This window comes from Diabrotica virgifera, chromosome 3 (assembly GCF_917563875.1).
Source record: "Diabrotica virgifera virgifera chromosome 3, PGI_DIABVI_V3a".
In the NCBI taxonomy this organism is placed as follows: domain Eukaryota; kingdom Metazoa; phylum Arthropoda; class Insecta; order Coleoptera; family Chrysomelidae; genus Diabrotica; species Diabrotica virgifera.
The window spans coordinates 191,674,400-191,699,154 of record NC_065445.1 but is presented as its reverse complement, the minus strand read 5'-3'; the positions used below and the strand labels follow the sequence as shown (position 1 = coordinate 191,699,154).

Below are 24,755 nucleotides of genomic sequence, written 5' to 3'. Positions count from 1 at the left end.
GTGGCATGATGCCAACTTGCGCTTTTACCCTGGGGGTGGATGCCACCCCTTCTCGGGGGTGAATTTTTTTTAATAAAAAAATACCAGAAATCGGTAGAGGGCAACTTCTAAGCAAAATTTGTTATATAAAGTTATTAACATAAACCAATACTTTTTGAAAAAAACCTATACAGAAGTAAAATCTTCAAATTGTATTTTGGTATAAAATAGTTTATTTAAAACTTCTAAAAGTCATCCACATGGATTGCAAAACGTTTTCGTTCTGAACAGAACATCTTCAGTGCCTGGAATGAAGTATTTCCACGTTAGATTAAGGCAAAAAGGTTAAAATTGTGACTGTTAATGAGAAAATTATGTGGAGAATACTTACATTCCGCAAAGTAGTTGTAACTAGCACACCAATGAAGGTGGTAACTTCAAAATATATGACTTACATTATACCTTATGATAAAATATTGTGACTACAAGTCGATGTTACAAGATTAAAATATGTATGTGCCTAAAGAGCAACATGCTTCCCTGCTCGAAAAAACTAGGTACTTGCCATTTGAATTAGCACAGACCAACTGATGTAAAATGAAAAGGAATGACAAAGAGTGACATGACAAGACAAGGTAAAGTCAATTTTTGGTTACGAACTTCAAAAAGTGTAGTTTTAATTTTTTGGATTTTAATTAAAATGTAAAGGTAGGTAATAGCTGATTGAAAATATAATTAAAAATGTTTAAAAAATAAGTTGAGAATCTATTGTAAAGTCTAAATAGCAACTCTCTAATCCAGAAAAAACTTTAGGTTTGTTGGAAATAAGATCGGTATATGTCATGGTTAGAAGCTTGACGTCATCGATTGTAAAATTTAAAGGTGAAAGTTTAATTTGGTGTAATAGAATGAGATTTATACTATATGTAAACAATAAATGACCTGAAGTGGAGAGATTGGATGGTAAATAAAGCGGATTTTAATGTAAATGTTATAGATATATGTAATGTTGGTTGCCTAACATGGTGAGGAATGTTTAAATTTGGCTGTATACTGTTGTAATGATGATTCTGTCTGTTAAAATTGTAAAGGAAATTATGGAAAAATTAAAGTTAAAATAACTAAAAGAATACAGATCAAGAGTAGATTACAATATTAAAGAAATAATTGTAAACAATGGAATTAATAAAATAATAATGGATTAGTAACGAAAAGGAAAATAAAATATGTGACAGCAAAATCTAATTACACTTTATGTTGTTTAGGATGGAATAAAATCGTTTAAGGAGAAATACCATGAAGGCTTCCAGCAGCAGTGGTTAAAGTGTGGGTGAATAATGGAATGATATCTAATAATATAGGATAAATTATGTGTTAGTGTCAATATGTAATGGAGACTTTTTGAATTATTAAATATCAAAAATTTTATTTTTTCTTAAAAAAATGCATGTTTTAAAGCGGTTTTTCACGTATTACTCAAAAACTATAAGCTTTTATAAAAAAAAACTATTATTACCAAAATTAAAAAATTAAAGATAATAAAAAATTTAATACACTCCCAACTTAAAGAACTAAACTAATGTTATTTCAAAGTGAGTTATGGGTAATTGAATGTATACTCCATCTAATTTACTTACCGTTGCACGTCATCCGCGTCATAGCCCGTGACGTCACATGATACCAACACGAAATATTTAGGCGGTAGGTGTGTTGTTTTTTAAAATCACTTTGCCGAGTACACTGGCATTACAGCCACTAGACATATTTTATTATATACGCGTAGAAATAATATTTAGAGATTTCTATTAATGTCAACTTAAAGAAATACACAATAATATGTTTCATTTAATTTGTATAAATGGATTATAAAGCGTTTGTATGAAGCACATTTGTTCGGAATACACTGTAACTATAATCGAACGCAGGTGATATTTTGGCATAAATTGGTAACATTTATTTGACAGTTGCGGTGATGACACTTCATATTTGTTTATATTCTTTACTATAAGTATTTGTTTCATGATATGTACTGTTTTTATTATATACTTTAACGTAAGATTATATCTTAATTCTTGTTTTCTATTTCTAAAGTTTTTATTTATTTACATTGAATATTAACTTGTTTTGCTGTATAATCCACTTCCGCAAAAATTGTGTGATGTATTTGATTTAAAATGAATTCAAGAATTTTTTGTAATTGTGCAACAATGTCAACTTAGATCTCTAACGTAGATAATGACGTGCAACGGTAAGTAAATTAGATGAACTGTATATTTTTTTCTACGTGTATTCAAATCTAAGTATTCAAGCTTACATAACGGGAAAACGATGCATTTTATAGAATATACTTGTTAAGCTCTTGTCAAAATACCTCGGAGTACCTATCAAATGAGCTCCAGTAGAAGTGAATAGCATCAAAATTAAGCAAGTTATGATGAAAATTAGAGAACCCTTTCGATTTTTTTAGGAAAAAGTAAGAAATAAAACATACGCTATTTCCACAAAAATTAAAATTTGTAGTAATCCTCACAAAAATTTCTTTAGGTTAACATAGTTAACGATTTCAACAATTTGCACCCGTTTAGAATGCATATTTTTGAAAAAAAAGATACAATTTAAAAAAATCAGAATTTTTAAAATTATCGTACTTTTCATTTTCTTTAGATAATAACTCCAAAAATACTCAATGTACGTAAAAAAGGATATATAACTAAATTTTAGTTTTTTCTGTTCCAAATAATTTACCTATTTTACTATTTCCGTAGAGTAAAAAATAACCGAGATAGAAACGTTTAAAATTTCAATTTGCTGCGAGAACCATGTAACCGGGGCTATTTAACCTTTTATTGTTAAAAAAGTGAGAGGTTTAAAAGACTAATTTTGACATTTTTTAATAGCTCTCAGAATCATATTTTAACTAGTTTTTAGGCGAATCTGATATCTTAAAAATTAACGGAGTTATTTACAAAAAAACAATAAAAAAATTTGGAAAAATTTTTAAAAGATACATTTTGAAACATTTTTAGTGCATAAATTTTAATGCTTTCAACTTGTTCGAGGGCTTATTTGATAGATATTTCTATGAACTTTGACAAATGTTTAATAAGTTTATGTTATAAAATGCATCATTTTGCCGGTTTTTAAGCTTGAATATTTAGATTTGGGTACTCGACGAAAGAAATATACATTCAATTAGACAATTACCTATAACTTACTTTTATTTAGCATAGAAAGGTTTTTCTAGAAAAGAGTTTAATTGATTTTTTATTAGCCTCAATTTTGATAATAATAACTTTTCTGTAAAATCTTATAGTTTTTGAGTTATTTATGGAAAATCGGTTAAAAACATGCATTTTTCTCAAGAAAAATTAAAATCTTTGATCTTTAATAACTCAAAAAGTTTTGATTTATTTTAATAACTTTATATAACAAATTTTGCTTATAATTTGTCCCTCTATCGAATTGTGGGGTTATTTTTAATAAAATAATTTTCACCCCCGAGGAGGGTTGGCATCCACCCCCAGGGTAAAAGCGCAAGTTGGCACTATGTCACCTTTATTCCTTAAGATATCCTCTAACCACTCACCAATTTTCATCCAAATCGATGGAAGTTCAACGAAATCGAAGGTAATAGCTCATATCCACCTTCAGTGACTGCACTAATAGTAATCGAGCTACATTTTATTATAATATGTTAGCTCTTCTTCGTCAAATGCTAAATATTGTAATTTCAAAGTCAAACGACGGGGAAACTATGCATTTTTCGAGGATAATTTGTTCAAACTAATTTAAATTATTTAAAAATATCTCTCTCCAGATATAAAAAAAGTCTCTAGCTCAAACATTAAGTGATTTATAATGAAAAGAATGTCAGTCCCTATTTTTTCAGCGAAAAAGTTATCGGAAGCAACCCCCTAATCACCACCCTAAATTAAATTAGTCATTTACCTTATTTGGTCTTCTTTACTTATGTATTATTAATAGGTTTTAGAAGTTTGACCGGCTTAGAATATTCTTTTAAATGGAGTTAAAATCGAATAACGAATTTTTGTAGTTTGGATAAAAATGGCACTTTCTTCAGAATAGAAAGATTGGCATCAGAGATATGAAAAAATGTTTAAAAACGAAATTGTAGCTTATTTTATTTCCAAGAAACTGGTTTGCATAAATTTTTTCTACGGCAAAAATTAAGTGAGCTATTGAAAATTAAAACTTGTAATAACATGCAAAAACCACCTTTACCAACCCTTTCAAAGTCACCTCTTTTTCCGACTGAGGATTTTAAAAACTTTAATATTAATACGCTTATAGATCTTGTAAAAACCTACAACATTATTTTTCACCAAACTTTCTAGGGTAAAAAATAAAAAAGTTAAGGTTAAAAATCAATATATATTTTTGAAAAAAAAAACAGAAACATCCAATTGGAAGCAGAATAATGCAAGTTAGATGTGTTTTTAGTCATTGGCCTTACTCATTCTTCTTCATTTATGTACTATTAATAAATTCTAGAAGTTTGACTGGCTTAGAATAATTAGTTTTTAAAAACTGGAGTTAAAAACGAATAACGATTTTTTGTAGTTTGGTAAAAAATGCCATTTTCTTCAGAATAGAAAGATTAGCATCAGAGATACGAAAAAATGTTTAAATACGAAATTGTAGGTTATTTAATTCCCTAGAACATGGTTTGAAAAAAAATTTTCTACTGCAAAAATTGAAGGAATATCGTATAAGTATAAGGGAATAACGAAGTATATCGAAAAACACTGATTTTTTCGATATATGTAAAACTAACACTTTCGATAGCGAATAAATGTAAAACTATTAATTTTATCAAAAAAATTTATAGAACATTTTTTGCTTAGAATGAATGTTTTCATCAACTTTTGTGGTCAAAATATAATAAAAAATTTCCACCCCCGAGATGGGGTGGCAACCACCCCCATGGTAAAAGCGCCTTTGGGCATCATACAGATTTTGATCCTTGGACTATCCACTACTTACTCTCAAATTTTAAAGCAAATCGATCCATTCTGTAAAAATTGCGAGGTGAAAAGCTTCGGTTCCTGGACTAGAAATCGAAAAAAGGATGGCTAAAGGTAGTAAAAGTGCTGGAAGTCTAAATTAGATTCTGAGATGAAAGACAATATCTAGAGGAGCAAAAAAAGAACATATACAACGGTTATCCGACTAACGGTGCTTTATTAACCATATAACTAACTAGATAGATGGGAGGGGAAGATACTTCGAAGAATATAATGGAGGTATAAAAGATGGACATATCTGGAGAAGAAAAACAAATAAAATAATTCAAATATGGACAACAAAAAATATAAGATATTGTGAAATTCAAAGACTAAGATGGCTCAGATAAGTAGCTACAAAGCAGTAAGAAGAGTCCGCAAAGAATTGATACTGAAGTTGACTTCTTCTTAAAGTGCCGTCTCCTCAATGGAGGTTGGCTATACAATTGCAAACTCTTCTCTGTCTTCAGCTGTTCTTATTAGCTGTTCAAAATTTAGCCCTGTCCATTGTCGGATATTTCTGAGCCACGATAGTCTTTTCCTTCCTAGTCCTCTCCTTCCCTCGATCTTTCCTTTCACTATAAGTTGAGCATATTGGTACTTACTATTTGTCAGTATGTGGCCCAGGTATGATGTTTTTCTGACTTTCACTGCGTTGAAAAGTTCTCTTGCCTTGCCTATTCTATGCAGCACTTCTTCGTTTGAGGTATGCGATGTCCACGAAATTTTAAGAATTCTCCGGTAGATCCACATTTCAAAGGCGTCTAACTTATTTATGGTTGATGTTTTAAGGGTCCATGTCTCAACTGCATAGAGAAGAGTCGACCAGAAGTAGCATTTGGATAAACGTAGTCGAATTTCGAGATTTATTCGAGAATCACAAAGCAGTTTTTTGATTTTTTCGAAAGATTTTCTGGCCTGTTCTATTCTCGATCTTATTTCTAGATCAGGATTTAAGCTGCTATCGATCCAACATCCCAAGTTCTTAAATCTTAAGGTACGTTTTGGTTTTTTCGGATTGACATCACTTTGGTTTTTTTAATGTTTATTTTCATACCAAACTACTCACAGGTCGAGTTGGTCTTGTCGATGAGTCGTTGTAGACCCAAGTCGGAATCCGCGATCAACACCGTATCATCGGCGTATCTGATGCTGTTGATATTTACGCCATTCACCTTGACTCCATCCTTGGAGTCCTCCAGTGCCTCTTTAAATAGAAACTCGGAGTAAAGATTAAACAGCAGAGGCGACAGAACACATCCCTGTCTAACTCCCCTCCTAATTTCTACTTCTGCGGATGTGGAACCCTCGATCCTAACTCTGGCGTTTTGGTTCCAGTACAAGTTCTTCAGTAAATTGATGTCTTTTCCATCTAAACCGACTTCTTGCAAACGTTCTAATAGTAGGTCATGTCTTACTCTATCAAATGCTTTTTCGAAGTCTATAAAGCATATAAATATATCTTTCTGTTGGTCGTAGCATTTTTGCGCGAGAACTAGTAAATTGAAGAGGGCTTCTCTCGTTCCCATGCCGGCTCTGAATCCAAACTGATCGTCTCCGATGATTGTTTCGGACTTTCTATAGATACCATTATGTACTACTTTTAACAGGACTTTTACTGCATGACTCATAAGGCTTATCAGACGGAAAGTTGATACAAAAAGGAAAAGAGGACGACCACGAAGAAAATGGATGGAATTGGTAAAAGAAGACTTGGGATTGTTAGAAGTACAAAACTGGAAAAACCATTGAAGCCTTGGCCATATAGGGCTTGTTTTGAGCTGATGTAATAATACTTTTAAACAGCTGCATCAAACAAATTATTGGTCTGGTCAAATATAAATGTAGTATTTATTTAGCTACAAATTTACCAACGTTTGCAACATAATAGAACTGTAATAAGATTTATAGTAGCGCCATCTAGTAGTTATATCGAGAACCTTTCACGTAGCTCTTTAATTTCAAATCTGAAATTTGCCAATAGATAAAAGAAGCATCTACGATTCTAGGTCTTACTAATTAAATACATTATTAGGAATTTTGGACAAGGTGACAGCCTATCGACAACGCTCTTTAATATAGCCTTGGAGGGAGTAATTAGAAACACAGGGCTAACAAAAAAGACAGTAATCCAAAGCTCTACACAAATAATAGGGTATGCAGATGACCTAGTTTTGATAGCCCGTGACAAGAGAAGTCTAGAAGATGCATTGCTAACATTGAAAAAAGAGGTAAAAATCAGGAGATTAATAATTAATCAGAAAAAAACAAAATACTTAATAAGTACGAGAAATCAACACTGGCGAAGCGTCCATGTAACCACAGTTACCATTGGTAACAGTTAAAAATCTTGCAAATAAATATGTATTTTATGACGATGAATAATTCCATTTATTATTTTATTTTATTTTTACCAATAGAAATATATTATTATATTATGTGTTAATAGTACCTAATTCAGTAACTAGCCAGACACACGCAAATATTGGCGAGTTTATGTGACTCAGTTGCACTTTATTATATTCTGTTACCAGTCTCATTTGTGGTGACAGTGAATGGTTATCTCGCTGTAGCTCGGGCGGCTCGGGACCGGCTAGTACTGAAAATTTTGAAGGAGCGATGGGCGTAAGCGCGCTGTGTATATCAGTAGGGCTGTTACCAGATTTAAATTTGCTAACAGTACCTATAATAAAAAGTGTGCGTGCAGTTCACCATGGATGAGTGTCGCTGCGTAATCGATCAACTACTTGAAAAGTAATTCTGATTGAAAAATAAAATGAGATTATTGAAAATGAAAGAGCTATTTTAAACAATTTTAAAAAGGAATTTAAAAAATTAGCTCGATATTTTAAATTTAGTTGGTACAGTGAAAATCCTTGGTTATGTGGATGCAAGAAAAATAGACTGTATTGTTGGCCATGTCTTCTGGTTTTTACAGAAAAATGGGTGGACCAGGTTCACGATTTAAATAGTTTTAGAGTTTTAAAAAAGAGACATGAAATTTCTCCGTTACCTACATGTAAGATGTATACCCAATTTGATTCAGTTTGGTAAAACAAGAATCAAAAGTTCTCTTAACCAAGCATTCAAAGCAAATATTGCTAAACATATAATGAGTTTGTTAAAAAAATAGATAGGTACTCGTATATCCTTAGCTCACTTATAATAGATATGTACCGTATGTTTTTTGGCCGAACAAGAATTAGCGTTTCGTGGTCATTTTGAGGGCGACGGCTCTGACATTCGAGGCAATTACAGGGAATTGTTAACATTAATTGCCAAAAAAGATCAAAAATTTTGCCAACATCTAGAAACATCAACTGTTTTTTCGAGAGTTTCAAGTGATATACAAAATGATATTATTGAAGCTATATGTATATACTGTTATGATCTGCTTCTTATTAATTTTATATTAATTATTATTTATTTGATTAATTATTTAATTGTCGCAAATCATACATAAAAATGAATAAAAAATCTCAGGGTGCCTTTTCATACTATTAAAAAAAAATCTAAATTATCTCACGTTATACTTATCTTCTCTCGTGAGTTCAGTATCTCTTAGTTGATCCTAATCGGGATAAAATAGGGAAAAGAAATAAAGCAGAATATTAAAATAAACATACAGAATTGTCTTTTATTTATCAAATTTCAATACTCTAAAATCTATCAAATCTAAAACCTGTGGACACAGATGTCCGAATGAAATTTCTACCACTTAAATTTATTTTCGTTAAAAAAAAACAATTTATCGGTTTGTTCCCGATGACTTTGGTAAAACAAACTAAACAAAACAAATTTATGTATTCGCAAGATTACCTATTTTTACTATTTACTTTTTGAAATATTGGAATTTTAATTCATATGCCTTTTACTCAAAATTTTAGTTTCCGAACATAAAAATCTCTTTCACATAAATTGACTGACCTTTTGCTTCACTCACTCTGATGTCTTCTCGTGACCCAAAACAGCTCTCCCTCGTTGACTATGTTAAAGGCTACTCATCAAAGCCCTCTCCGTTCTCCAGCTTCAAAACTATCAGCATACCAGTACCAATTCTCCAACAAGCCGGGCCTCTTTTGACACGTACTCGATTCAAACAAAACTCCAAAAATTCTCTGCTCTCCTTCTCACAATAATACAGAATCAAAGAGGTATTTCGTCTCAATTTGATCTGTCTCTCGTTCCACTTTTCAACACTATTCTCCACTATCAAACAACCACTGGTACTTGCTAACTACTTATCCACCAAAACGTCGACCGCTCCTCAGCGCTGCCAAATAACATACTGACTTCTTTTTCAAACTCTCTCAATCATCCAATCCACTTTTCCCCTTCCACATTGCCAAGAATCAGAAACATCGACTTTTCCATTCGACAAACAAACAGTCATTTTCAAAATTATTCCGACCATGCTAATTACTTTCGGAGAACCCTACAATATTTACTCGGGTTGAAACCAAGATATTAAAATTCCAAACTTTCTTTTAAACCACCTTTTCTAGAAATTGATAATTACCTCTACCTGTGGATTTTATAGTTTCCGTAATAACAATCTTTTTCCATTTTAAATCTAAATACATCGTTATTTTCACTTTAATTATTCACAAAAGTCTTTAATGGTTCATCGGAAAGTTCATTAAAAAAAGAAATCCACTGACATCCAAACTAAATTCTAATAAATATTTACAGATCAATATACAGGGTGTATCAAATTTATGTGCCCGCGTTATTTAAAAAAAATAATTTAATTTTCTTTTTGCCTTTGATTGATAAATTGCAAACACAATAACATCCCCGCCTTGTTTTGAGATAAAATCAGTATTAGTAAGTGCAACAAAAAAAAATTGATTTTCTCTCGACAACAACACGTTTCTCTTGTTATCATATTATCCTAACCTAATTCTCTTATCTTACCTTAAATTTTATGCATTTGTCTTTATTCGTGGTATTTGTACACATCATGGATATTGTAAACTACTCGTATCTTTTCTGAATCCACATGCCTCAGAACATAACTGTTTATCCCATTTTCATTGTGCACGATGTATGGACCCTCGAAAATAGGCATTAGTTTTGCGCAAACGTCCCCAGTGAGATTTGATACGCGTAATGCCCTTACAAGCACCTTTTCTCCCTTCTGAAAAGTCACTGGGCGTCGTCTCCTATTATGATTTTGTCTTTGGAGATATTTTTCATTACTGCGCTGCAGCCTCCTCTGCACAATTTCCAAGACTCGTTGGTATTCCCTCTGCTCAGGTTCTTCCCATGGCCGTAATGGCATAACACCCTTCATGATATATTCCGGAGTCTCTTTTGTCACCGTACTTGAAATGGTGTTTAAGTAGTTTTCTATTTCTGCCACTTTTCTGTCCCATCGTCTATGTTGTCCATTTGCAGCAATGCGAAGGAATTTCGTAGTCTCCTGTATAAAACGCTCTGAAGGATTACTTTGAGGGTGTCGGATACTGACGAAATTTGTCCCTATTCCCCTGTCTTGAAGCTGTCCCTTGAAACGCTCACTCCGGAAATAAGTCGCATTGTCTAAAAGAATTCTTCTTGGTGTTCCTACGGTGGCTATAAAATTGTCAATCTTTCTCATTATTTCTTCCTCCTTTGTTGTACGGCAACTGTATAACTTTACGTATTTTGAAAATATATCAACCATCACCAAAATATGCTTGTTCCTTTGCGTGGTCATTATCAGATCACTTAACATATCTATTCCACAATATCCAATTTTTGACGGGATACAATATTTTTAGCAATATTTTCATTTCTGAAATTTCTGCTTTTATATTTTTGACATATTTCGCATTTTTGGGTCACTTCTTTGGCAATCCGGTAATCCTTTCGGCAGATATAGTTTTCTCGAAAAACCAGCCAAACCTTCCTGCTACCGATATGCCCATTGTCATTGTGTAATTTTTGTATGATCCTCTCTGCCAATGTCTGTGTTACCAAATATAGTTCCTTTCCATCGATTCTTTTGAAGAATATGTCATTTTCTCTCTCCGCTCTTCTTTTTTCTTTTTCCTCCAGCTCTTCTTGATTTATTCTTATTTCGTTTAACGAAAATACACCTTCCTCTTGTGTCAAGAGATTTAGTCCCACCTGAAAAACAATTCCTTCCTTTTTTCCAGTGTCTTCATCACGTGTGAGAGCGTCGGCTATAATGTTGTCTTTTCCTTTTATGTATCGAAACTCAAAATCATACTCCTGCAGCAACAAAATTCCTCGATGTATACGATTGTTAACCAGTCGACTTTTCATGATATGCACTAAAGCTGCATGATCTGTTTCAATTGTAAATTTTGCTCCCAATAGATAAAACCTTAACTTATTTACACAAAAAAGTACGCTAGCAAACTCTAATTCAGTCACACTGTATTTTCTTTCGTGTGTTTTTGTCACCCGGGAAATAAAACAAATTGGCACTTCTTGATTGTTTTGTATCTGCGACAAAACTCCCGCGAATTTTTGGATGGACGCATCAGTTCGTAATATGAAAGGTAAATTGTACATGGGATGATATATTTTAGTTCCTTTCGAGAATTCTTCTTTTAATATTTGGAAAGCTTTCTCTTGTTCTTCTTTCCAATTCCATTTAACACCTTTTTTCAGTAATTTTATCAATGGAATCTCCTTCTGGCTCAAATCAGGAATTAGTTTTTTGAAATAGTTGATCGTACCAAGAAAACCTCTCAATGTTTTTAAATTCGTTGGCCTTGGGTATTCATCTATGAGTTTTATCCGGTCCTCGGCTAAACTAACTGTTTTTGTTTCCAATTTAAAACCCAAATATGTCACTTCTTTTTGAAAAAATTGACATTTTTCAATATTCAATTTTAATCCGGCCTTGTCCAGCTCTTCTAATATAATTTTTATGTGTTTTAAATGACTCGATGTATCTGGTGAAAAAATTAGTAAGTCGTCAATGTAGTGTACTATAAAATCTTCATACCTGTTTAATATTGTATGGAGAGCTCTTACCAGTGCTGCACAAGCACTTTGTAACCCAAAAGGCACTACTTTAAATCGGTACACAATACCATCGATCGAAAAAGCGGTGTAGTTTCTACATTTTTCTGCTAAAGGTATCAACCAAAAACTATGTTTTAAGTCAATTTTAGAAAAAATATGTGATCCTGTAATTCTCCCAAAAATAGCCTCGATGTTGAGAGGTGATTCATATTGACATACCGTATGTTGATTTATATTCCGGGCATCCAAACATAGCCTCAATTCTCCACTACTTTTTTTAACAATCACGATTGGGTTGATATACGGAGAGTCACATATCTCTATGATTTGATTTTCTAACATTTTATTGATTTCTCCTTTCACCTCCTGTCGGTACTTATATGGGATGGGGTAAGTTTTCGATCGAAAATTTCCTAAGTCTTTCACCTCAAATGAATGTTCATACTTTTTGGCTACTCTGTTTTCTTCATTTATTAAATTTTCATACTCCCTCAATATTTCACGCAGTTCCTTCTCCTTTTCTTCTCCACATATCAATTGTATTTCTTTCTCCTCCGATTCTTTACACATGTTTATTGTGTATTCTGCCTCATCCATTTTGCATACTTCTTCGTCAAATACCACAGTTTCCATGGTATCTTTTTCGCCCTCTTTTTCTAATCTGATCTCTTTTTCTTCTGAGCTCATCTCTTTTTTCGAGGAATCCCAATCTTCATTTTCTTGTGTCAATCTTTCTTCTTCTTTTTCTTCTTCTGGGCTCATCTCTTCTTTTGAGGAATCCCAAGCTTCATTTTCATTTGTCAATCTTTTTTCTTCTTTTTCTTCTTCTGGGCTCATCTCTTTTTTCGAGGAGTCCCGAGCTTCATTGTTTTTACTTATCTTCTCCTGCTTTCTTTTCTTCTTTTTCTGTCCTTGCTTAATTGACAAATTCATTTCCACCGTTTGTTTTTTGTCTGCATTATCCTTTTTCCGTTTCTCATGTTCCTTGTCCATTTCCAGAATGTTAGGTTCTTCTTCTTTTCCATCTGTGATTTTCATCGTGTTATTTTTGAAATCTATCACCACATGTTTTTCTGACAATTCATCCACTCCTACGATCATATCATGCATCATGTTTGGCATTATAACACATTGTAGTGCATAAAATTTCTTCCCCAATCGAACCCTTATTCGTATTCCTTCATTTATTTTTGCCAAAGTCCGTTTATTTGCGCCCACTAAATTTACCCTGGGAATTTTGTAAATCAAATTCGTCAAATCAACCTCTTCTATTAATTTCCTGTTAATCAAAGTAATTTCTGACCCAGTATCAATCATAATTTTAATCGGTTTCTCATTGATAAAACCATCTACAAATTTTAAATTATATCCACTTCCTTTATCATTATTTTCTGCTAATTTAATAAATTCCTTCGGGTGACAAAAAATTCCTGTTTGTTCTTTTGTTTTTAGTGAGCGCTTTCGTGAAAAGACGCTTGCTGTTCTTCTTCGCTTCTTCTTCCGTCGCTTTGTCTCTCATCCTCATATTCATATATTTGCGTGTTGTTTACCGCTCTTCTGTTTTCTCTTTGTCTGTCGGACCCGTATCGGTTTCCACGATTTTCCTGTTCATTCCTTCTATTATCATTTCTGTCTTCTTGATTTGTGCGGGTGTTATTTCTATTCTGGTTTCCTCGATATCTGTCTTCGTTCCATTGCCGATTTCTTTGTTCATAGTTTCCTCTTCCGTTGTCTCTATTTTCGTTTTCTCTTCTTGTATAATCTCTCCTAAAGTTCTGTCTTCTATCTCTATAGTCTCGATTTTCGCGTTGTCTATAATTATCTTGCGATCTTCTTATTTTTCTTTCTCTCATTTTTGCTTCTCGTATTTGCAAGAATTGGCACAAACTGTCGATATCTTTGTAGTTTTGTAGAGTTATGTGATCTTCTAAGGAATCTTCAAAATGTCTGGCTATCAGTTCTACTAGCTGTTCGGATGAATAATTGTACTGTAGATGTTTTGCATTATTATATAATTGTAGTGCATATGTTTTCTCTGAAATACCCATTCTATCATGGTACCTCCCATTTTGCAATTCCTTGTTTATTTCTAGCTGCTGTATTTTCCCCCAGAAATAACTCAGGAACTTTTGTTCGAATTTATGCCAATTGTCCAATTCTTCTTCTTTGCTATCGAACCATAAACTCGCCTTATCTTTAAGATGGTTCCTTATCATTTCTTTGGCTGTCTCGAAATTACCGATGTATCGTATTTTCTTTTTTAAATTGTTTATGAAAATTACTGGGTGTAATTTTTTTTACATCCCCGCCAAATCTTATTTTCACATCCTCTGTACTATGGATAATCGTTTCCCTTCTTTCTCCGGAATTTTGTTGATTCTTGATTTCCTCCATTTGTCTTTCTATTTCTCGTCTGTCCTCTTGTAATGCGTTTTCCAACTTATTTTCCAAATTTTCTAGTTCCTTTTTCTGGCAATTTGTTAACTCCTCCATTCTATTTTGAATTTTCATTTCTTGTTCTTTCATGTGATCCTTCATTCTCATTTCTTGTTCTTCTATCTCGTTTTTCATTGTTGTCAAACATCCTTTTATTTCCTTTTCATACTTTTCTATGCGTTCCTCTATTTGCTTATTGTTCTCTTCTATTGCTTGTTTTGTTTCCTCTTGATTTTCTTGCATTTTATCCATTTTCTTTGATGTTTCTTCCATAGCTTGTTTTGTTTCTCTTTGATTGTCATCCGTTTTTTGTGACTGGAGTTGCATCAGTTGTAATAATTTATCTATTCCTGACAATTCTTGATTTTCTGATGCCATGATTGTTGTTTCGAAAATGTCTTCTTGTTCTATATGTTCTTCTTGTTCGAAATGTTCTTCTTGTTTTTTGTTTTCTTTACTTTTGCTTCTGGTTGTTATCGACATGTAGTTAAAATTTATCCCCGCCTAATATGAAATTCGAAAATACCTTGTATGCTGTCGAGACGAAAATTTTTCTCTCCCCAAATATAATCAATTTATCCCACAAATTCCTAAATATTTCAAAATTCAAATCAATCAAAAATAAAATAAATATGTAAAATTGTACCTAGATAAAAAAATTAAGTCAAACAAATATTTCAAAAATTTTAAATATATCAACTTTTTCCGACGGGCAAATAAATTTTCCTTCACCTGTTTTTCCGTTTCCTATTCCCTTCAAATTCACAACCAGAGATACTTTAATGTCCTACGTTGGCTCGCCATGTTGTTATGATCTGCTTCTTATTAATTTTATATTAATTATTATTTATTTGATTAATTATTTAATTGTCGCAAATCATACATAAAAATGAATAAAACATCTCAGGGTGCCTTTTCATACTATTAAAAAAAAATCTAAATTATCTCACGTTATACTTATCTTCTCTCGTGGGTTCAGTATCTCTTAGTTGATCCTAATCGGGATAAAATAGGGAAAAGAAATAAAGCAGAATATTAAAATAAACATACAGAATTGTCTTTTATTTATCAAATTTCAATACTCTAAAATCTATCAAATATAAAACCTGTGGACACAGATGTCCGAATGATATTTCTACCACTTAAATTTATTTTCGTTAAAAAAAAACAATTTATCGGTTTGTTCCCGATGACTTTGGTAAAACAAACTAAACAAAACAAATTTATGTATTCGCAAGATTACCTATATTTATTATTTACTTTTTGAAATATTGGAATTTTAATTCATATGCCTTTTACTCAAAATTTTAGTTTCCGAACATAAAAATCTCTTTCACATAAATTGACTGACCTTTTGCTTCACTCACTCTGATGTCTTCTCGTGACCCAAAACAGCTCTCCCTCGTTGACTATGTTAAAGGCTACTCATCAAAGCCCTCTCCGTTCTCCAGCTTCAAAACTATCAGCATACCAGTACCAATTCTCCAACAAGCCGGGCCTCTTTTGACACGTACTCGATTCAAACAAAACTCCAAAAATTATCTGCTCTCCTTCTCACAATAATACAGAATCAAAGAGGTATTTCGTCTCAATTTGATCTGTCTCTCGTTCCACTTTTCAACACTATTCTCCACTATCAAACAACCACTGGTACTTGCTAACTACTTATCCACCAAAACGTCGACCGCTCCTCAGCGCTGCCAAATAACATACTGACTTCTTTTTCAAACTCTCTCAATCATCCAATCCACTTTTCCCCTTCCACATTGCCAAGAATCAGAAACATCGACTTTTCCATTCGACAAACAAACAGTCATTTTCAAAATTATTCCGACCATGCTAATTACTTTCGGAGAACCCTACAATATTTACTCGGGTTGAAACCAAGATATTAAAATTCCAAACTTTCTTTTAAACCACCTTTTCTAGAAATTGATAATTACCTCTACCTGTGGATTTTATAGTTCCCGTAATAACAATCTTTTTCCATTTTAAATCTAAATACATCGTTATTTTCACTTTAATTATTCACAAAAGTCTTTAATGGTTCATCGGAAAGCTCATTAAAAAAAGAAATCCACTGACATCCAAACTATATTCTAATAAATATTTACAGATCAATATACATGGTGTATCAAATTTATGTGCCCGCGTTATTTAAAAAAAATTAATTTAATTTTCATTTTGCCTTTGATTGATAAATTGCAAACACAATAATACATTTAGCCATATTTTCATTTTTTTAAATAAGATTTTTGCATCTGGTTTTGGTAACACTTTAGAAAAAGTCATGCGTCGCCACTGGAAATCAAGACCAAGTAAATAGAATAAAAGAAATAAGAATAGGTGATAATGTATTCCAAAGGGTTGACTGCTTTAAATACTTAGGAGTGATAGTAGATGGTCAAAACAGAAAACGCATAGAGATAAATGAAAGAATTAAAGCAGGGAATAGGGCCTTCTGGAAATACCACAAGCTACTTAAAGATAAAAACCTGAGCAAGAAAACAAAGACAAAGATATATAGAGCGGCAATTAGACCAGTCATCACCTATGGAGCAGAAGCAGTGTGCCTTACAAAAAAAGATGAAGAAAAACTGAGAATAATAGAAAGAAAAATTATGAGGAGAATACATCCAATCAAAACAGATCAAAGAGAAATACGACTTCTGATGAATCACGAAATAAGAAAACTAATGGAAGGAGAAGTTGTAGTGAGATTCATTAAAGCACAAAGACTAAAATGGTTTGGCCACATCCAAAGAAGAGGAGCGAATGAACTAATTAGGCAGATAACAAATTGGACGCCAGTAATAAACAGACCTAGAGGAAGACCAAAAATAAGATGGCAAGATTAACTGCGAGAGGATATATCCAATATGGAAATTACAGGCTGGAGAGAAAAAACACAGAATAGGAAAGAATGGAAACAGATCACAGAGAAAGCAAAAAACACCACAATCTATAAAGGATAAGGAAGAGGACTTATGCGGACCAATCCACCGCAGGAAATGGATTAAAAGAGCTCAAGAACCTGAAAGACCTATAATCTACTAGAGTGACCGGTCTATATAGGGTGTAACGAAAATACAGGTCATAAATTTAATCACATATTCTGGGACCAAAAATAGTTTGATTGGATCTAACTTACCTTATTACAAATGTACATATAAAAAAAGTTACAACCCTTTGAAGTTACAAATTGAAAATAGATTTTTTCCAATATATAGAAAACTATTAGAGATTTTTTATTGAAAATGGACATATGGCATTCTTATGACAGTAGCATCTTAAGAAAAAATTATAGTGAAATTTTGACACCCTATAAAAATTTTATGGGGGTTTAGTTCCTTTAAACCCCCCCAAACTTTTGCGTACGTTCCAATTAAATTATTATTGTAGTACCATTACTTAAACACAATATTTTTAAAACTTTTTTGACTCTTAGTACTTTTCGAAAAGTCAGTTTTTATCGAGATATATTGAATATTTGTCAAATCCACCACATATTTGTATATGGTTAAGTACGATTATGGAGACTTGGTAATAATATGAAAATTTATGTATGATTTACATTTTTCGGTACATTTTGAACCGTATTAAAAAAGTAGCCATATCTAGATGAAAGGTGCCATCTCGAAAAAATACAAAGAGGCAAAAAAGTTTTAAAAACACTGTGTTTAACTAATGGTACTGCAGAAATATTTTAGTTGCAACGTACACAAACATTTGGGGTGTTTAAAAGAACAAAACCCCCATAAAATTTTTATGTAAACGTATTAAAAATAAGCCTCAACACGATAAAAACTGCCTTATCGAAAAAATACTAAGAGGCAAAAAAGTTTTAAGAATATTAAATTTAACTAATGGTACCACAATAATAATTTAATTGAGACGTACACAAAAGTTTGGGGGGTTTAAGGGAACAAAACCCCCATAAAATTTTTATGGGGTGCACAAATTTCACTATAATTTTTCTTTAAGCTGCTCCTGCCATAAGAATGCCACATATGCATTTTCAATTAAAAATCTCTAATAGTTTTCGATATATTCGAAAAAACGATTTTAATTTTGTAACTTCAAAGGGCTATAACTTTTTTTATGTGCATATTTGTACTAAGGTAAGTTAGGTTCATTCGAACTATTTTTGGTCCCAGAATATGTGATTTAATTTATGACCTGTATTTTTGTTACACCCTGTATATATATATTAGGAATTTTGCATGTTCAATAAGCTGTAGGTATTTTAATCATTAATCTTTGAGTCCTTTTCAGGGTGGTACTCTAAATATTGTTAGCTTACTGTCTCTGTCTCCATTGATTACGATTTACGATTATGTGTAAGACGGACGGCTTCATGTAGGGATTTTCCCACCAGACTCTACATTTGTTTTGTCCATCGTGTTGTAGATTATCCTCTTGGTCTTTGGGCGTCTACCTTTCCTTCTACTACCCATGGTTCCATGGCCCCCGTTCTTCTAGCGATGTTGCCGAAGTAATTTAGGTATGATTAGTGTCTTTTTCTTCTCTAGGTGCCGTGTCCGTATTCAGACGTTGGCCGTCATCATGTTTACATAATTTCTTAAAACCTTTCTCTATTGGCTGCTGCACGAAATAATTCTTCTACTGTGGAGCCACCCTATTGTCCAATGTTACGCAGCCATGAAAGTTTCTTTCGACCGATCCATCTCTGTCCTTCCAATTTTCCCTGTATTATAAGGCGAAGCAGATGTTATTTAGGTGCTCGAATTATATGACCGAAGTATTCCGTTTTTCTCCTCTTTATGCTGTTTAAGAGCAGACGTTCTGAATTTGTTTAGCATTGTGGTTTTTAACGTCCATGTCTCACAACCATACAGTAGGATAGACCACACATAACATTTCAGGATCTTCTTGCAAATATTCATCGACAAGTTTCTGTTACATAAAACTAAAGGTTTCCAGATCATAAAAGCCTTACGTGATATTTCGATCCTGGTTATTATCTCTTCGTTAATGGTTAGAGTCACAATTTACGTTTAATCAGCTGCCAAGGTATTTGAAATGATTTACCGTTTCATCTCCTCTCTATTAAGAGATAGTAGACCTTGTTCTATATTAATCTTTTCCACTGCCATCCATTTTGTCTTTGAAATGTTGATTTTAAGGCCTCTCCGATAACTTGCTTCACTGACTAGATTTAGTAATACCTGAAGATCTTGCAAATTTTCTGCAAGAATGGCTGTATCGTCAGCGTATCTAATATTGTTGATTACTTTTCCGCCTAGCCTTACTCCCTCTTGTCTGTCATCCTAAGCCTTCCTAAAGATTTCTTCAGAGCACAGATTTAATATGGTGGGCGATAAAACACAACCCTGTCACAATCACAATTTACGGGCGAGTCACAATTTACGTTTAATCAGCTGCCAAGGTATTTGAAATGATTTACCGTTTCATCTCCTCTCTATTAAGAGATAGTAGACCTTGTTCTATATTAATCTTTTCCACTGCCATCCATTTTGTCTTTGAAATGTTGATTTTAAGGCCTCTCCGATAACTTGCTTCACTGACTAGATTTAGTAATACCTGAAGATCTTGCAAATTTTCTGCAAGAATGGCTGTATCGTCAGCGTATCTAATATTGTTGATTACTTTTCCGCCTAGCCTTACTCCCTCTTGTCTGTCATCCTAAGCCTTCCTAAAGATTTCTTCAGAGCACAGATTTAATATGGTGGGCGATAAAACACAACCCTGTCACAATCACAATTTACGGGCGAGTCACAATTTACGTTTAATCAGCTGCCAAGGTATTTGAAATGATTTACCGTTTCATCTCCTCTCTATTAAGAGATAGTAGACCTTGTTCTATATTAATCTTTTCCACTGCCATCCATTTTGTCTTTGAAATGTTGATTTTAAGGCCTCTCCGATAACTTGCTTCACTGACTAGATTTAGTAATACCTGAAGATCTTGCAAATTTTCTGCAAGAATGGCTGTATCGTCAGCGTATCTAATATTGTTGATTACTTTTCCGCCTAGCCTTACTCCCTCTTGTCTGTCATCCTAAGCCTTCCTAAAGATTTCTTCAGAGCACAGATTTAATATGGTGGGCGATAAAACACAACCCTGTCACAATCACAATTTACGGGCGAGTCACAATTTACGTTTAATCAGCTGCCAAGGTATTTGAAATGATTTACCGTTTCATCTCCTCTCTATTAAGAGATAGTAGACCTTGTTCTATATTAATCTTTTCCACTGCCATCCATTTTGTCTTTGAAATGTTGATTTTAAGGCCTCTCCGATAACTTGCTTCACTGACTAGATTTAGTAATACCTGAAGATCTTGCAAATTTTCTGCAAGAATGGCTGTATCGTCAGCGTATCTAATATTGTTGATTACTTTTCCGCCTAGCCTTACTCCCTCTTGTCTGTCATCCTAAGCCTTCCTAAAGATTTCTTCAGAGCACAGATTTAATATGGTGGGCGATAAAACACAACCCTGTCGTACTCCACGTTTTATGGGTAGTTTTTCAGTACGACTGTCTCCAATTTGAATAGAGGCTACTTGATTTTAATATAAGTATTTCAGCAGTCTTATATCGTAGTGGTTAAGGGAGCGTTCAAGAATTACGTAACGCGATTTTTGAAGTCTTTTAACCCTTTCATCTCCCCCCTACGTAACGCACTGTAATGGGCGTTTAACTATTACGTAACGCAATTTTTGAAGAATTTTGACCCCCCCCCCAACACCAGCGTTACGTAATACTTGAACGGCCCCTAAGTTCTGCTACCCGCAGGCAATCAAAAAGTGTTGTACTCGGTCGAATGCCTTCTCGAAGTCGATGAAACGAAACATAAACTTTCTTTCGGAACTCACAACTTTTTTGTAAGAAAACGCGAATACAAAATAGTGCCTCTCTAGTTCCTAGACCATTTCTAAATCTAAGTTGCTTAATAACCATTCTACTTTCGCATGGAAGGAATACTCGGTTTTGTATAATACGTAACAGTATCAAGGGCAGCCAAAGTCCAAAAATTGAATTTTTCAATTTCAATTTTTTTTGGGTTATGATTGAAAGTTACTCTCTGAAATCTTCTCTTTCCAACGATATAACATATCGTTGGAACGTATACATTATAACACATTATAGTAAAAAATATCCATGGGTACAAAATTATTATTTTTTTAACGTCTGCACTCAACTTACCGTGTACCGGTCAACGACGTAACCAAGATAATCCTATCCTAAGGCAGAGGGGGGGTACCACTACTGCAGGGTTTCTGGGGGAATGGAATACCGCCCATTTAAGCTCAAAGTACATCCTAATGGGGGGGGGTTAAAACCCCCCAAACTGCCCCTGCTTACCCCACTGGTACCGGTAGCTTTCTTTATAGCCTATTAGAGTGTTATGTTTTTGCGATTTCCCGAATACTAGGTTTTTTAACTTTTAATGTCAAACAAAGAATCCTTAGATGACAGAAGGTCCAAATTTTTACAGTAGTAGATAGATAGTTGTAGATAGATAATTTAAAGTCCCGGGTAAAGTTTTATTGAAAAATGTACAAAAATAAGTAAAAGAAAAAATAAAATCTAAACTATTTTGGGTTTTTTGTACGGGTATTTTAAAAATTTTTAAAATAAATGCCTTTTTCACTCTAACTTTACAACAATCTAAGCGGGACTAAACAATACGTCTAGTTTCACTTTCAACTAAACAAATTAATAGTGTAAATCTTCTTCTTTCATAAACTGTCCAAGGTACATATATTACTGTAACTTCATCATTTTCTGACTTATATGTAGTGTTGCAAAAAAAATAATTTGGGATAAACAAATTAAATAACTTCTAAACTATTTGACCAATTGCTTTGAAATTTATTGTGTAATTTAAGCACCGGAAGTCTCAGCATTCCGTTTAATAAGAAGGTTCTAATTTAATTTTTACATAGGTTATGAATATTTATAAAAACTCAAAATTTATTATTTATTTTGCAATTTTCTAAGCAACCAATAAGGATAAACATATTCAGCGAACGCATGTTGAAGTTTTTTATACGATTTATGAGCTTTTTACTCTCAAATTTGTTTAAAATGCTAACTTTTTGGTAATATACGAAAAAAGCGAAAATTTACCGTTTTTTGATATTTCTTTGTTTATAACTATGTATATTGTATATCATCAAAATCGGCTACAGAAAACATATAGGTTACTATTATAGATGTCCATACTACTCAAAAAATTTGGTTTGGGCCTGGAGGGGGTTGTGTCACCAACAGGATATTTTTTTCCTTATTTCTCTGAACTAAAAAGCTGTAGATATATTCTAATATTTCAATGTTTATTTTCAGAATTGGAGGGAATGGACGCATCCAATAGTCCACGTGCTCCTGTTCGGCATAGTTGTCATCATTGATGTATTCTATAAGGTATTTAGTCACACTGAAGCTGGAGATGTAACCAGCTACTTGGCCCATGCCGGTGGTGCTGTGGTGGGCTTGTTATTTGGAGTCAACATTTTGCGGAATATTAGAAAAACTAAACTAGAAAAGCATTTGTGGTATATCTGCCTGGTAACTTTAGGTGCACTGACAATAACTTTCATTGTTTTCGATTTTAACCTGCCCTTGAAAGTTAACTGCTGCAATGTGAACATCACGATGAAGGCTGAGAATTTAGAGGCTGTTAATCGTACAATTTTTAATAGTTGACACACTTAAATCTTTTGGTTAATTATATCAACAGGAAGTTTATTCTGCAATAACACAGCTAAAGGATGGCAAAGCAGCAGGTCCCGATAATATACAAGCAGAACTACTCACACTAATGGACAACGAATCAATAGCAATAATCGCAAAGATATTCAACAATATATACAACTCAGGAGAAATACCAACAGAATGGCTGAAGTCTGAGTTTATTGCACTTCCAAAAAAAACAGGAGCCAAAAAATAAACCAAACGATAAAACGACAAACGATAAACCAAACAAAAAATAAACCAAACGATGCCTGATGAGGCATCTCCTTATTAGTCCAGGATAATAAGGTTTTTTCCATGACACTCGAGCAGCCAGGGCACTGAAGCGTTTTTTCGACAGGTAATACCTATAAGAGCAAATTGTAACTATTTCCTGCGTAGGATCTGGCGGCCATTTTTATTTATAAACAATTAAGTGCCAAAAAATGGCATTTTTCCCTTATTTTTTCAAATCAATGGAAAACAGTGAAACTTATGGTTTTTTTAGTACAAATATCTTTGAGATTATGGAAAAAGCTTTAAAATGACGTATTACAAAGTTTGATATACTCATTTATTGTTAATCTAATTGCGAAAAAAGGTCGGAATTGCAAAAAAAATTAATTTCGCAATATCTATTGTAAAAATTAGTGTAAAGCTTTGAAATTTTTGTCATATAAGGGTTCTTTGGTGCTTAATATGTGATAAAAATTTCAAAGCGATTCATTCAATTGTTTAAATTTTATTCAAATTGTTTATCCCAGAGAGCATTTTTTTACAATAACATAAGTCAGAAAAAAATGACGTTAGAACCATTCCACAGGTGTCAAATGAAAGAGCATGAGCTATATTTTCAAAATGGTTTAAAAAAAGCGAATAAAAAAATGCATTTATTAGTAATAAATAATTATGCAAAAGTATCGTAAATCTTTCCTTATAAACTTTTTATTTTGTTATATAAGAAATTATATATATTTATTACAATTTTTTATCAATTATGATATAAATAACATTACTTGGTAGTTGTGCACTTAAAACAGGGTAAAAAAGTTAATTTTTTTGGAAAAAGTTATTCAAAAAGTTTATAAGGAAAGATTTACGATACTTTTGCATAATTATTTATTACTAATAAATGCATTTTTTATTCGCTTTTTTAAATCAAGTTGAAAATATAGTTCATGCTCTTCCATTTGACACCTGTGGAATGGTTCTAACGTCATTTTTTTCTGACTTATGTTAATGCAAAAAAAATGCTCACTGAGATAAACAACTCGAATCAAATTTAAACAATTGAATGAATCGCTTTGAAATTTTTATTACATATTAAGCACCAAAGAACCCTCATTTGACAAAAATTTCAAACCTGTACCGTAAGATGGGGTTACTTTGATCAAAATTAATCTTTCATCGCACCTAGCAATCATAAAGTTATGATTTAGTTTTTGAAAAAAAAATATTTAAATCGGTTTTTACTTAGCTATTACACTATATAAAAATATTCTCAAAAAATAAAATATTTTAATAGAAAAAAAAAGGTAAATGCCTGATCAAAGTTACACTTCAAGTGGGGTTACTTTGATCACACATACAATTTACCTGATATTTGTATTG

General features: G+C 32.8%; 1 protein-coding gene across 3 annotated transcripts in view; it reads left to right on the top strand.

Annotated features, from left to right (window-relative positions):
• Positions 1–23,654, top strand: part of LOC126881483 (rhomboid-related protein 1-like) — a 121,973-nt gene extending 98,319 nt beyond the window's left edge. For 2 of the 3 annotated variants that reach the window (XM_050645768.1, XM_050645769.1), the window contains one exon: positions 22,758–23,654. In XM_050645768.1, coding sequence (XP_050501725.1) covers positions 22,758–23,117 — 360 coding nt within the window. In that variant the 3' untranslated portion in view covers positions 23,118–23,654. The remainder of the gene's footprint in view (positions 1–22,757) is intronic. The other variant, XM_050645770.1, reaches the window with a different exon arrangement.
• The last annotated feature ends 1,101 nt before the right edge of the window (positions 23,655–24,755 follow it).